The following is a 13,759-nucleotide window of genomic DNA, read 5'->3' on the forward strand; positions in this document are numbered from 1 at the left end:
CCTTTATGCCGCTCTCGCCTCCCCTCCTCTCTCATGCATGTTTCCCATGCTTTGGTTCCAATTTGGCTCCGTCTCCCATGATTCTTTCCCTGCAGTTGCCCTGCTCTCTGGGGTTTGGCTGAAGGCAGGTGATGCCCTTCTGCTCCCTAAGACGGGCACTCACCCCAATATGCCACAGCTGTTCCCTGACCCCCAGGGTAGCAGGAGATGCCTGAAGGAAAGTGATGTTCCTGCTTCTTGGATGGAAAAAATGGACGCTCAGATGCAAACACCCTGGAGAAGCTCAGGAACTCAACCCACGGACAGTACCTGCTTTGCTGTAAAAATTGCTGAAGACTTTTGGGCAGGGCACTGTGACGGTCTCTCCCACGTTGGCAGGCCGCCAGCATGTGATGTTGTCCCAGACGCCACTGCAGGCTGGAAGGAGAGAAGCAGAGTGAGGCAGGTGCAAGGTGACAGAAGCGTCACGAATAGAAACGCCATTAATGAGATAACTGCCTTGCAAACTCCTTCCCTGTGAAACACACTTGCACCAACACAATTATTGAGACTATAGTTAGTGTGTGGGTTCATCTCAATTAGCTTTGGAGGAATAACCTTATGGTGGTAGAAAGCATTTGAATAATTCAATGTATACCATGTACCTTCTGAATTTTAAGAGAATCATTACTTACTTCTTGTGATCAGCATTTGCTAGTGTGATGAAATGGGCACCACTGGGTATTAGTGTATGGGCCCACTGGGGAGGGAGATGCCCGGGGAAAGTGTGCTTCTGCTTCTGTGGAATCTGACTTCAGTGATTATTAGCAAATAGAAGTATTTGATAATATTTGGTTGATTTTTCACTGTCAAGATGCCTTATTAGCAACAAAATCCTAGGTTACCTTCATGGAGTTACCAAATAATTTGCATAATGCATAGCTTAAACATTTTTAGACCTACTATTTGGTCTTAATAACCACCTGGTGAAGGTAAGATATAAAAATATTGCATTAATTATCTTCCAGATGAAAAGCAGTAAGGTTCAAATCATTTAGTGACTTCTCAGTATCACACAACAGTGATGGAATCCATGTTTAAACCCAGGACTTTTTCCTACTTGTCCAGGGTATTTATACTATATTTGAGACCTCTAAAATTTTACCTCTTACTTAAACCTCAATATCGGAAATGCAATGTGCTAGCCTCGGTAAAAACTAACAAACAAACGAACATCAGTTTTCCTTTCAGCACATGCCACCCAGACCTGTGCAATAACTGCAGGAATACATCCATGGAGAACACACAGCTTTGGTGTGAACACAGGAGTGTTTTACTTTCAAGAATACAGAAATGTCTCTGAAAAGCTGGCCATGAACTAAGTTTTGCAGATGAAAATAGTTTCTAAATACTTTCAATAAAAGTGAAAATATATTTATTATAAAATAAAATTACATACCAATACTTGAATAAGTGCATAAATTCATATTACATTAATGTTAACATATTTAAAGAAAATGTTGGTTTTCTTTTAAAATGTTCGAAACAAGTGATCAAATATAAATGCATCACTAGAAACTCCAGATGTGCCTCGGGCTCACCAGGCGTGAGCCCCCGTGTAAGGCTGCTTAGAGTCTAAGTAGTAGAGTTATTTAAGTGCTAAGTTCATAAACCAAGCACCTCTAACTCTGGTGTGTAGGGCACGTGGTGGAGAGGTGTCAGGATGGGGTTCCTAGCCAAGAGTGAACAAGATAGAGAGGAAAGTGAAGATGTCTAGGCCTCCAAGTGAAGACTCTGCGTGTGATCAGCAAAGTTCTGTCCATCTCCTATAAAACAGCAAGCTCTGGCAGTTTCGTGTCTGATTATTTTGAAGGTTCAGCTTTTTATCACAAAATGACAAATTTCTGCCTTGATAATAGTAATGGCTGGGTGTGGTGGCTCACACCTGTAATCCCAGCGCTTTGGGAGGCCGAGGTTGGTGGATCACTTGAGGTCAGGAGTGTGAGACCAGCCTGGACAACATGGTGAAACCCCGTCTGTACTAAAAATACAAAAATTAGCCGGGTGTGGTGGTACACGCCTTGTAATCCCAGCTACTCAGGAGGCTGAGGGAGGAGAATTGCTTGAACCCAGAAGGCAGAGGTTGCAGTGAGCCGAGATCACGTCACTGCGTTCCAGCCTGGGTGACAGAGCAAGATTCTGTCTCAAAAAAAAAAGTAATAATTATACAATATTGTTATTTTAAAATAATGGGCTGGGTGTGGTGACTCATGTTTGTAATCTCAACACTTTGGCAGGCTGAGGCGGGATGATTCCTTGAGCCCAAGACTTCAAGACCAGCGTGGGCAATATAGCGAGACCCCCATCTCTACAGAAAATATTTAAAAATTCACGGAGGTCACAGAGCATGCTTGTAGTCCCAGCTACTCGGGAGGCTGAGGTGGGAGGATCACTTGAGCCTGGGAGGTCGAGGTTGCAGTGAGTACAGATCATGGCACCGCACTCCAGCCCGGGCAACAGAGGGAGACTTTGTCTCAATAAATAAACAATAAATAAGATAATGTATAGTGAGATAACTAATACATAATATAAATTGTAATGCAATAATTATATACTGTATAATACTAATTGCTGCTTTAAATTTCAACAGAGATACTAAATTCACATCACATCAAACAGTCTTTGCATTACAGTAGGATCTGATTTAAACGTCTAGAGCTTATCATCTGATCCCTTCAATGGCTAGGGAAAGTCTTCCCTTCATTTGTTCCTTAATTGAACCGCATGTGAGGGAGCAGAGCTAGAAGCTGTCAGGATATGAGGAAGTGGACTCGAGGGTGTCAGGGCGCCGAGGCTGAGCTAGCAGCCGGAAGTGCAGCCGAAGGCGCAGCCGGAAGCGCTGCCACAGTGCGGGGCGCACACGTGGCACTGGCTGCAACCTCCCGGCAACAGCCGCCAGGCGGGAACACAGGAGTTTCTCCCTCAGCTTCTCAACCTCACGGAAAGGACAGCCAAAAATTTGAAAGGGCAGCACCAAGAGATGTCCCTGCAGCCTTGCAGACAGAAGCAACTGTGTTAAATAGGCAGGCAGAGGAGGGGGAGAGGCGAGAGACAGGCCATCGATACCCCTCGCACCGGCACGGGTGGAGGACGCTGCAGGGAACCGCGTCCAGCTGGAGTCCCGGGCTCTGAGACTGCAGCCTCCTGGAGGCCGGGCCATGGCGCCTACCTGGGACCGGATCTGGCCAAGAGCCCCAACTATGAGGAGGAGGCACATGGGGCCTACCTGGGACCGACACTGACTGTGAGGAGGAGACTCACGGGACCTACCTGGGACCGACACTGACTGTGAGGAGGAGACTCACGGGACCTACCTGAGACCGACACTGACTGTGAGGAGGAGACTCACGGGACCTACCTGGGACCGACACTGACTGTGAGGAGGAGACTCACGGGGCCTACCTGGGACCGACACTGTGAGGAGGAGACTCACGGGACCTACCTGAGACCGACACTGACTGTGAGGAGGAGACTCACGGGACCCACCTGAGACCGACACTGACTGTGAGGAGGAGACTCACGGGACCTACCTGGGACCGACACTGACTGTGAGGAGGAGACTCACGGGACCTACCTGGGACCGACACTGACTGTGAGGAGGAGACTCACGGCGCCTACCTGGGACCGACACTGACTGTGAGGAGGAGACTCACGGGGCCTACCTGGGACCGACACTGACTGTGAGGAGGAGGCTCACGGGGCCTACCTGGGACCGACACTGACTGTGAGGAGGAGGCTCACGGGACCTACCTGGGACCGACACTGACTGTGAGGAGGAGACTCACGGGACCTACCTGAGACAGACACTGACTGTGAGGAGGAGACTCACGGGACCTACCTGGGACCGACACTGACTGTGAGGAGGAGACTCACGGGACCTACCTGAGACCGACACTGACTGTGAGGAGGAGACTCACGGGACCCACCTGAGACCGACACTGACTGTGAGGAGGAGACTCACGGCGCCTACCTGGGACCGACACTGACTGTGAGGAGGAGACTCACGGGGCCTACTTGGGACTGACCCTGACTGTGAGGAGGAGACTCACGGGATCTACCTGGGACCGGATCCTGACTGTGAGGAGGCTCATGGCGCCTTCCTGGGGCCAGATCCCTGCCCCAGGACCCCGACTGTGTGAGCAGGCGGCTCACAATGCCTGCCTGGGGCCAGACCCCAGCCCAAGGATCCCGACTGGGCAAGGAGGAGGAATCCAGAGGGAGTGGCTCTAGGAGTGAGAGAATAGAGACAGACCCTCTCATATTGTTTTAGATTGTTTTATACTCAGAAAAGGAAAGAGAAGCGAAACTAAAGGCAGGTAGCCCAGCGCCTAGGAACCAGACCCGAAACCAAGGAACCAGAACCGATACGGGGCGTGGACCTGCCTGACCTAAGCCTGGTAGTTAGAATTCGACCCCTGATCTAGCAACTGATGTTATCTATAGATTCCAGACATTGTATAGAAAGACAATGTGAAACTTCCCGGTCTGTTCTGTTTCACTCTGACCACCGGTGCACGCAGCCCCTGTCACACACCCCCCAGCTTGCTCAATCAATCACGACCCTTTCATGTGAAACCCTTAGCGTTGTGAGCCCTTAAAAGGGACAAAAATTGTGCACCTGACAAGCTCGGATTTTAAGACGCTACTATGCCAATGCTTCCAGCTGATTAAAGCCACTCCTTTCACTATCTCGGTGTCTGAGGGCTTTTGTCTGTGGCTCGTCCAGCTACAGGAGAAAAAATGGAACCCTGAGACCACCTCATGAGTGCAGTGTCTTGAGAGTGTTCTGGCCTGAGGTTTGATGCCTAATTATTGACAGGTAGGTGAAAAACCCAGCAACAGAAAAACGAGGAAAAGTGTAAAGTTATGAAGAAAGGAAATGCTGGATATTATGTGGCTCAACTGTGATGGCAATGATGTACACCAGCAATGTTAAGTGAGTCTATCAGGAGGCTGGCGGGATGATAAATTATACTTGGGTGGTGAGAATGGCACAGGAGAGATAGATCTTTATTCTTGTTAGAAATCTAATGGACACTGATGTAAATTGGGAGGAAGAAAGAAAAGAAACAGGAGCATAAGTATGCTGTTTAGAAATAAAATAAATACCAGAGAAGAGATGAAAGAGGTGCTGCCATAGGGCTGAGAACTGGGAATGAGGAGGGGCTGAGGAGGGGCTGAGGAGGGGCCGGAGACTATTATCTTCATACAGCCTTGTAGTATCATTTGCCTTTTACAATTTTATAAATGCACTCTTTGCTGAAAACTAGCATTTAAAGTGTATCATAATATTAAGATAACCATTTTTAAATGTTTACATTTTTAAGGAACATTGTGCAGGCCAAAGCAAAATAGTGCATGAATAGGTCATCAGTTCAGTGTCGGACATAAGTGATTTAAATTCGGCACAGCAAACCCTTTGGAAGAGGCAGCGAATTTGGGAGAGGCAGCAAGTCCTAATGTAGGAGTGTGCGCCGAGGCACAGGACGGCATGGGAGGAGAAGGGGAGGCAGGCAGGGACACCCCCGAAAGAAGCACAGCCACTTGGAGACGCCTGTCTGTTTGGAAAGCAGTGAGCAGCTGAGATTTCATGAAACAAAGGATTTGCAGATGGAGGTAGTGAGAAACAAACAAAAGTGCTCAGAGAAGGCAGTCAGGAAAACGGGACTTGTTAAGCTCTGGTGGCAACCTAGGTTTTCGAGATGGTGATCATAAAATCAAAGGTCGCTCTGAAAAGTGGAAAATGTATCAACAGACTCTGAAAAGTTACTTGGTGAAATTCAGTGGCCATTTCTAATTTTTTAAAGCCCTAAATAAAATAGTAAAATAATGAGACTCCATTAACATCACAGAGAATATTTGTTAAAAATAGCAAGCATTAAGCCAGGCACCGTGGTAAGTACCTGCAGTCCCAGCCACCCAGGCGGCTGAGGCAGGAGGATTGCTTGAGCCCAGGAGCTTGAGTCAAGCCCGGGTGACTGAATGAGGCCCTGTCTCAAAGAAAAGAAAAGAGGAAAGAAAGAAAAGAAACAAAGAGAGAGTGGGAGAAAGAAAGGAAGGAAGAAGAAGGGAGGGAGGGAAGGAGGGAGCAGGGAGGGAAGAAGAAAGAGAAAGAAAGAGCAAGTATTAGACAGGTTTAAACAGAATTGTACAACTGAGGAGCCAGGTTGGGTACTTGCAATTCATTATTATTCAACAATGTGTCATAAGTTTCAGCTAAAACAGCAGATAAAAGAACTAAGAGGTATAAATTGGTAAAAAGTAGAGAAAAAACCCGAGAACTGTACTTTCTATATGGCAACCACTAGCCTCACATGGCCATTTAAATGAAAGCTAATTAAAATGAGATGCAGTTAAAGGTTTGGTTCCTTAGTTGCAGCCACCACATTTGAATGTTCCACAGTGGAACACGGCTGGTAGCCATCACACTGGCATTTCCACTACCATGGGAAATTCTACTCGACAGCACTGTCTAGGGTCAGAGTTAGACAAATGCAACATAAACCCAGCAAACCTGTCTCACAAATCAAGAAGCAAAAAGAGAGAGAAAAGAGCAATGAAACCCTTTGGCTCGCACGCCGAGGCAGAAGCTCAGAGGAGCCGCTTCTCTGGGTCATTGCTCTTCAGCTAAAATGTCCCATATAAATAATCCAAAATACCTATGAATCAATATAAATGATAAAGTTGTTTCACTTATCACCCCAATCTTCCTCTTTCAAAACTTGGCAGAGGGGTAGAGAAGGAGCCTCCTCTGATCTCAGCAGCCTCTCACCCAAAGTCACGGCCAGGGCTTGGCAGGCAAGCCTGGCTGAAACAGGACTGCAATCTGTCTGCTTTGGACATCTCACCTTAATTAGAACACCGCAAGGTGTGTCACCACTAGTGCTTAGAATGCGTCACCAAAGCCCCTGAGCTCAGGCTTGCTGGCTGGGTCGTCCCTTGGCCTTTTCAGATCATGCCCCTGATGTGCTGCCTGCAACCTCCAAGGTCAGGGTGCTGGGAATGGAGGAACTCAGGCTGGCAAACTGGTGTCCGAACTGCCCCACGCCCTCTAGCTGCCCTTTTCACCTCTGATTCCGTTGCTGCTTCTAGTCTTTCCTAAGCACTCAAGTCAGCTTCCTGGGGCCACGTGCTTCCTTTCATATACCAGCTTAGGCTGCGTTTAGCTAAGTAGTCAGGCAGCAGGTGTGAGGCATCGATTTGTTTGCAAACAGCAAGGTCTCCCAGGGCTGCTGTGGGCTCCTCCCATCCCATGCACACCAGCTCCACTCAGTGGACATGGGGTCTTGTCCCTACCCTGCTATGTGGCCCCGTGACCTGTGCTGACCACTCGGACTGACAGGCTCTCCTTCCTTCTGGAAGGTGGGCATCACGGAAGGGTCGGAGCAGTTGGTGGGAGCCCTGGTCGGAGAGGCTGCAGGGAGAAGCAAGGCTTAGGCACCTGCTGAATGTAGGAAAGGAACAGCTTGGGTGACGTGGGCAGAACCTTTTGGGCCAACCTCAGAGCCCTGGGAGGAGCCAACTACTAATTTTGAAGCCAAGTTTCAGGAGATTTGTGCCATAGCCACACATAACCAGGAGCAATTCTTTCTGGGAAGCAAACAGCTGGTGGAGCAGAGTCACATGGGCCCTCCAGAGGGCCCTGCAGTGGGTTGGCACCGGCATGGTCAGTGCCTGCATGGTCAGTGCGTTCAGGAAAGCAAGTGGGCAGAGTGGGCAGTGACCAGTGGTCAGTCACAGGGGCCGGTCAGGGGGCTGGAAGCTTCCAGGCAATGAGTGACTTTTCGATGTAGACTGGCAGTGGTGGCTTCCTAACTTTTTGCTTGAAAATCAGCTTAGTCTCCTGAAAAAGACATTGTAGACTAAGTGGTTCAGAAAAACGGACCCTGTGATGGTGCAGCCTTCCGACATTTCTGAGACTTCACAGCATCTTCAACGGGATACACAGGGTTTGGGAAAGGCTGCTGCTAGAACAGGTTCTTATCAGTATGCTGGGAATTCCTCCAGGTGGAATTCTGAGGAACACAGCAGTAACTCAATTATGTGACACCTTCCAGCCAAAGGGGAGTGCGCACAGAGTGGGGAGAAACCTACAGGAACCTGCAATCGTACCATATCAAAGACGCTGCTTTCTCTCCAGAGACTCCCTAGGAAGTCCTGGCTCTTACAGATGACGTTATAGGTGTTACTTTGAGCTCTGGATTTGGATTTATTTTCTCATTATTTCAATGTCAATGACATAAACATCAATTAAATTTCAAGAGACTCTCACGACATGCTCCCCCTTATCTAGGAAATGACTTTTACATATACTCCATTTTGTCCTCCCAGCAACTCCCTGAAGAAGGCGAGAGCCCCTGTCCTCACACTGGGGAGGAGACCAGGTTCATAGACGGGAGGAAACACACTCTGAGCCACAGGATGGAGTGCGGGAGCCGGCCGAGCAGTAGGGCTGCTGGGTCACTGCCCTTTCCCTAGGAGGTCACTTGCCATCTCAGACCTCATGGGACTTGCTTTATCACCAGTGTATACCACACATGAGGCTTCTTGTGACTTAATTTCTCCATGATTTTGTAATTATAAAAGCACTGGTCATGGAGCCAATGGGTAGGTATGTGGGTCCAGGATCCTCTTTAAACCTCTGGCGTGAATGAGGATGAACCCCTTTGTATGGCCTGTGAACAGACAGGATAACAGTGAGCACATCACACACCACACACGGTGCCGCACCACGCAAAGGCAATGCAGGATGTCATCTCGGAGGTGGGGCTGCACCTGCTGACCTGAGTCATGGACACAGACAGGTGCAACTCCAGTTGCTACCTGCACCATGCTTGCCACGCAGCTCATGCTCTCTTTGGACAATGGGCAGCTCTGGGAGGTGGTGCCCTAGATCTTTCCATGGTTCCCCCACACCCTCCTTCCATCTTCAGAGTCACCTGCCCCTACCCCACATTCAACTCCACAGAGAGTGGCAGCTGAGGGTGGGTGGCCCAGGAGACCCGAGTCATGGGAGGCCACCCTGCTGCTGTCATCAGTGACCACCAAGTGTCAGCAGGACTGGGACGAGGGGCATGAGGGCTGAAGGCGCTTCATCCAGACAGGGCTGGGGAACAGCTCTAGGAACCAGCAAGTGGGAAAAGGAAAGCTGAGAAGCAAAGCCTCCTGAGATTGGCCATCGGCTCGGATGACAGCTTGCCTCCAACACATTTAGAAGCAAATATTTCCAATCGCATCCTCCATTCAAGAAAGCTTGACTTATGTCTCAAGTGACAACAACAAAGCTTCCTCCAGAATCTGGGCAGAGCAGGAAGTCCCAGCTGGTTCTCACGGGGAGCTCAGAGAGGCCAGGGGCGTCACAGTCATCAAATACTCCCCTTGCACGGCAAATAACAGGCTGAAGGATGAGCCTCTCTCTTCCTGCTGGGGGGCTGCTGAAGCCCCTGTGACCACTCCTTCCAAAGGTGGGTGTTTAAATACCTTCCCAGCCGCATGTCTGAGTGGCTGAGTTCTCTGCAATCCTCACCACTTCTGCCCCAAACGGTAACAGGATTCTTCCTGGAGATAGCCACGAGGAAAAGACCCGCAGGAGGAATTCTGATTGCCTGCTTTTGATGGAGTGTGCTGCTGGATACCATTTTCTGTGTCTCAAAGAGCTGCATGTGAAAGCAGTCAGCCTGGTCCATCTCAGGGAACAAGCTTAAAACACAGGTCCTGATGAGCAAGACCAAGGCGGGAGAACAGCGTGCTCAGCATCCCACCTCCCCTGCGTCCTGATCCTGCCTCTTCCTGTGCAGTGCTTCCAGGTTCAGTGGGTGTTTATGGTGAATGAGATGGAGGGGAAGGAAGAGAGAAATGGAAACGTAGCCGCCATTCAATGGCAGGTGTGAGCCCGGCTCCGCTAGCCCCTGTCTTCCAGCCCAGACAGAGATGCATGATCAGGTCCAAGTTCTTTCATTATAGAAAGTGACTTTTTTTCTTGCCTTAAGAGAAACCAGAAAAATAGCACTTCTTGTACCGTGGTGATTCTTTGTATAAAATCTGCTGTGACCAGAACAATGTGGCTCCCACGGTCACTTGGCACCGGTGCACAGAGCTGCTCCTGGATGCTGTCACCGGCATAGGCTCTGCTGTCCTGAGTGCACAGAACCGAGGCCTGGGTCTGCTGCACAGGGCTTTGTGCACTCCTACAGACCACACCTCCATACAGACCACACCTCCATACAGACCACACCTTCAGAGGAAAATTAGCTATAATTTCCTTCAGAGGAAACTGCTATAAACCACACCCCAGGGGTTCTGGTTTAATTTGCCTGGAGGATGTTTTTATTGTTTCAGGATTCTTCGTGGTTCCAAGTGTACCCAGGGCTGAGGCCCAGCCTTGGAATGCGGAGGCTGGAATGGGGTCACCATGCAGGGTGGTCCCTAGCCATCCATTTAAACAGGCCCCAGCGATTCTGACGATGGGCCGCAGCTCCCCAGGCGGACACAGGAGATAGGAAGGATGGGACCCAGGCATGCAGGGGTCCCGCCCCACAGCTCCTGGCTGCCCCTGAGCATGTTGCTAACCCTAGGCCTCAGTTTGCTCCTCTGCAGAACAGAGATGACACCAGGTAGGAGGTGATCACGAGCACTGCAAGGCAGAGCTGGGTGCATGGGTCCTCGACTGCAGGGGGCAGCACTCAGAGCACCTGCAGGACAACACATGGCCTGCGTCTCCAGACTCGGACTCATGCTAGCTGTTCCCCCTGCACCCATAGGAGCCCAGACGCAGATGCCCAGACCAGCCTGCTGCACGGGGGAGTGGAGGCAGCGTGTGAGGCAGAGGCCGAGGCAAACCCCTCCCAGGGCACAACCCCAACGCTCTGACATGGGAACTCATTCATCACCAGAAGCCCAAGGGCAGGGGGCACCACCAGTCCCATCTCCCATGTGTGTAATGCCTGAGGTGAAGCAGCCAGCGGGCGCCCAGCCATGCCCTAACCTCTGCTCCCAGCCTCCACACAGCATCCTCCAGGGCGGGGTCGGCTGGGCTGAAGGCCAGGAGGGCCTGGCCTGGGAAGCACAGCCTTGCAAGGCATTCCTACCCAGAGCTGTCCAGGGACGCACGAAGCCTGGTAGGTGGGGCCGGAAGAAACGCCTGTCCCCCTTGGAGAGGGGACAGCATGCTGGGGCCACCCTCAGCTCTGAGCTTGTCCCTGGTGACATCTCCCACAGTGAGCCCCTGACCTCTGCAGGGGCACCTCCTGAGCTTCCTGTACCTGCTGAGGGTCCTCGCGGCCCACCTGGGTGGGACACGGGCAGGGACAGGGAGGGGCTCCCACCACAGCCGTGCCTGTGTTCTGTATTTTGGTTCGGTCCAGACTCATACTAAACATCCCTGAATGGGAAAAAAATTTCACGTTTTTCTCACTGTATTTGTCTTTCTCCTCACCTGTCTCTTAAATAAGGAGCAGCCTTCTACCAGGGAGAAGAGCAGGCAAGGATGCCTGGTGCAGAGGGTCATCCAGGAGGCAGCAAAGTGGGGCCGGACGGTCCCCCTTGGAGTGCTCACCAAGGAGGGGCTGCCCACCACACCTGAACCCCTCCCAGGTCACAAAGGGAGGGACAGAGGGGGCCACCGCCAAGTCTCATCACACCAGGCTGCCCTGGGCCACCAGGATTCTTTTACTGGAAACAGCCTAGAACTTTTCATATCTAAGGTGACAATACACATGCCTCACTTCAATACGTCTTCAAGATTCCAAGAATTTTTCCAGGTGTAAATTTTCAAATTAGGAAAATAATCTCTGCCTGCTGGGAACATGTTTCAACACAACACAGCACAGGCAGAAGAGTGAAGGCCTCACGTTGGCACCACTGCGTAGTAACAGGCTAGTGTGCAGCCTGGGCAGCAGGTGCAGCTGTGCAGGCTCCATCTGTGTCCCACTGCACTCTATTTATGACAGGTAAGAGGATGGGCCTTGTCGCTTCTTACCTCTGTGAGCAGGTGCCTCTGTCCCTAGTATTTCTGTCCACTCTTTGAAAATGCATTTTCTAACCATCCTAGTCTAAGGTATGATTTCATTTCCTTATTTAATACATTTAGCTCCAAACTTTAACATTTAAACAGGGGCTGTCTAGCCCTACTTTGCCGCCTCCTGGCCGACCCTCTGCACAAGGCACCCTTGCCTGCTTTTTAAGCTTGGACTTAAACATTAAAGTTTGGAGCTAAACGTATCAAATAAGCTTTGGGGCAGAAACCTGCATGGGAAGAGGGGAGGCCTCTCCCTCCCATGCCCAGGGCGTGAGGAGCTGGAGGGGAGGGTGGGAGACTGCTCCTGACCTGCTCGGGAGACCTGAGTGGTCACCTCCCTCCCTCCCTCCAGGCTGCTGTTCTGATTCCTCCTTCCTCATTGTGCGGGGCAGACTCTAACACAGGCTCCCTCTGCACAACGCAGCTCCCAGGGCTCCATTTACTAGGGGAGGTTTTCCTTCCAGTCCTCTCCCTCCACAGGGGATGGGGGAGAGGCATGACATTCCGAGGGCAGAGGTAACTATCAGGACACCACTTCTGAGTCCAGCAACATCAGGGACTTGCTTGGGAAGAGGACCTCCCTGCTTAGGGCCATAATGAATCTGAGACCCCAGGAGTTCATTTTGACACACTGTTACACATGCTTAGGACCCATGCATGGGATACACAGAAGTTACGTATGATATCTTTTTACAAAAATATGATATTATACATATGGAAATCTTCCTTGCTTTCCCACTTAATGTATCATGCATCTTTTTCATGTTATTCATGTAGAATGCCATCATTTTTAATGGCTGTATAATATTCCACAGTACAATCATAACACAGTTAAATGCCCCATTTCCATTGTAAACAAATGGAAATGAAATAATTGTCTGATAGGAAATCTAGTTATTCAGTATTTAATAGGGGCCAAAAATGCTTGGACTTCTCTCTTGTCCTTTTAAAAGGAATTGTGGTTCTTTCCCAGTCAATGAAGAAAAGCCTTTCTTTACTGCAAATGCTCATTAATAATGTGTGGAGAATGATTAGAATTGGAGAAGTCAACATGGTTTAACCTTCAAAGACAACTGATTGGGTACGAATCATTGACAGATACAAAAGCCAAGACATGAAAAGTTGTTGAACCAGAGCTTACACCACTGTGCTAGCAACCGCACAGGTGATTCTCCAGCCCCGCTTTGACTCCCTAGGAAGGGAAAGAGACGCTTTTATGCATGGAGTTCTGGAGGTCACTTCCTAACCAGGTGACAAAGAGCATAATAGGAGGTCAAGGGACATGATGGGCGGCAGGATCGTGAGGTCAAGGGGCACGACGGGCGGCAGGATCATGCACTGGGAGATGCACCAGCAGGCTCACAGCGTCCCCAGACGTCTTCCTCCCGAAAGTCTTGGACCCCGAATCTAATCAAGCCTTTAGCACCAAATTCTAGTTCAAAGGAACCACAGGGAACAGAGGAAGAAGAATTCAACACCAAAAGGAAATGCTGAGACAGAATGTGGGCTGATTAGGGGACAGACCTGTCTGTTAAAATGCCTCCATTGTCAAGAGCCTCAGGCACGGTTTCCCAAAATATGCCCTCTAGAGTCTGTAAACACAGCGGGAGCGAATGCAGCAAAATGTTGCCGAATCCAGGCCGTGGAATGCGAGAGTATTCCACATACCCTTCCAACACCACGATTATACAAACTTTCAAACAT

General features: G+C 50.0%; 1 protein-coding gene across 2 annotated transcripts in view; it reads right to left on the reverse strand.

Moving 5' to 3' along the window:
* The window catches only part of VIPR2 (vasoactive intestinal peptide receptor 2), a 113,786-nt gene that overhangs the window by 78,081 nt on the left and 21,946 nt on the right, over positions 1-13,759 (reverse strand). For both annotated transcript variants that reach the window (XM_054495225.2, XM_054495224.2), the window contains exon 3: positions 310-417. In XM_054495225.2, coding sequence (XP_054351200.1) covers positions 310-417 — 108 coding nt within the window. The remainder of the gene's footprint in view (positions 1-309; positions 418-13,759) is intronic.

This window comes from Pongo pygmaeus, chromosome 6, assembly GCF_028885625.2.
Source record: "Pongo pygmaeus isolate AG05252 chromosome 6, NHGRI_mPonPyg2-v2.0_pri, whole genome shotgun sequence".
Classification (NCBI taxonomy): Eukaryota; Metazoa; Chordata; class Mammalia; order Primates; family Hominidae; genus Pongo; species Pongo pygmaeus.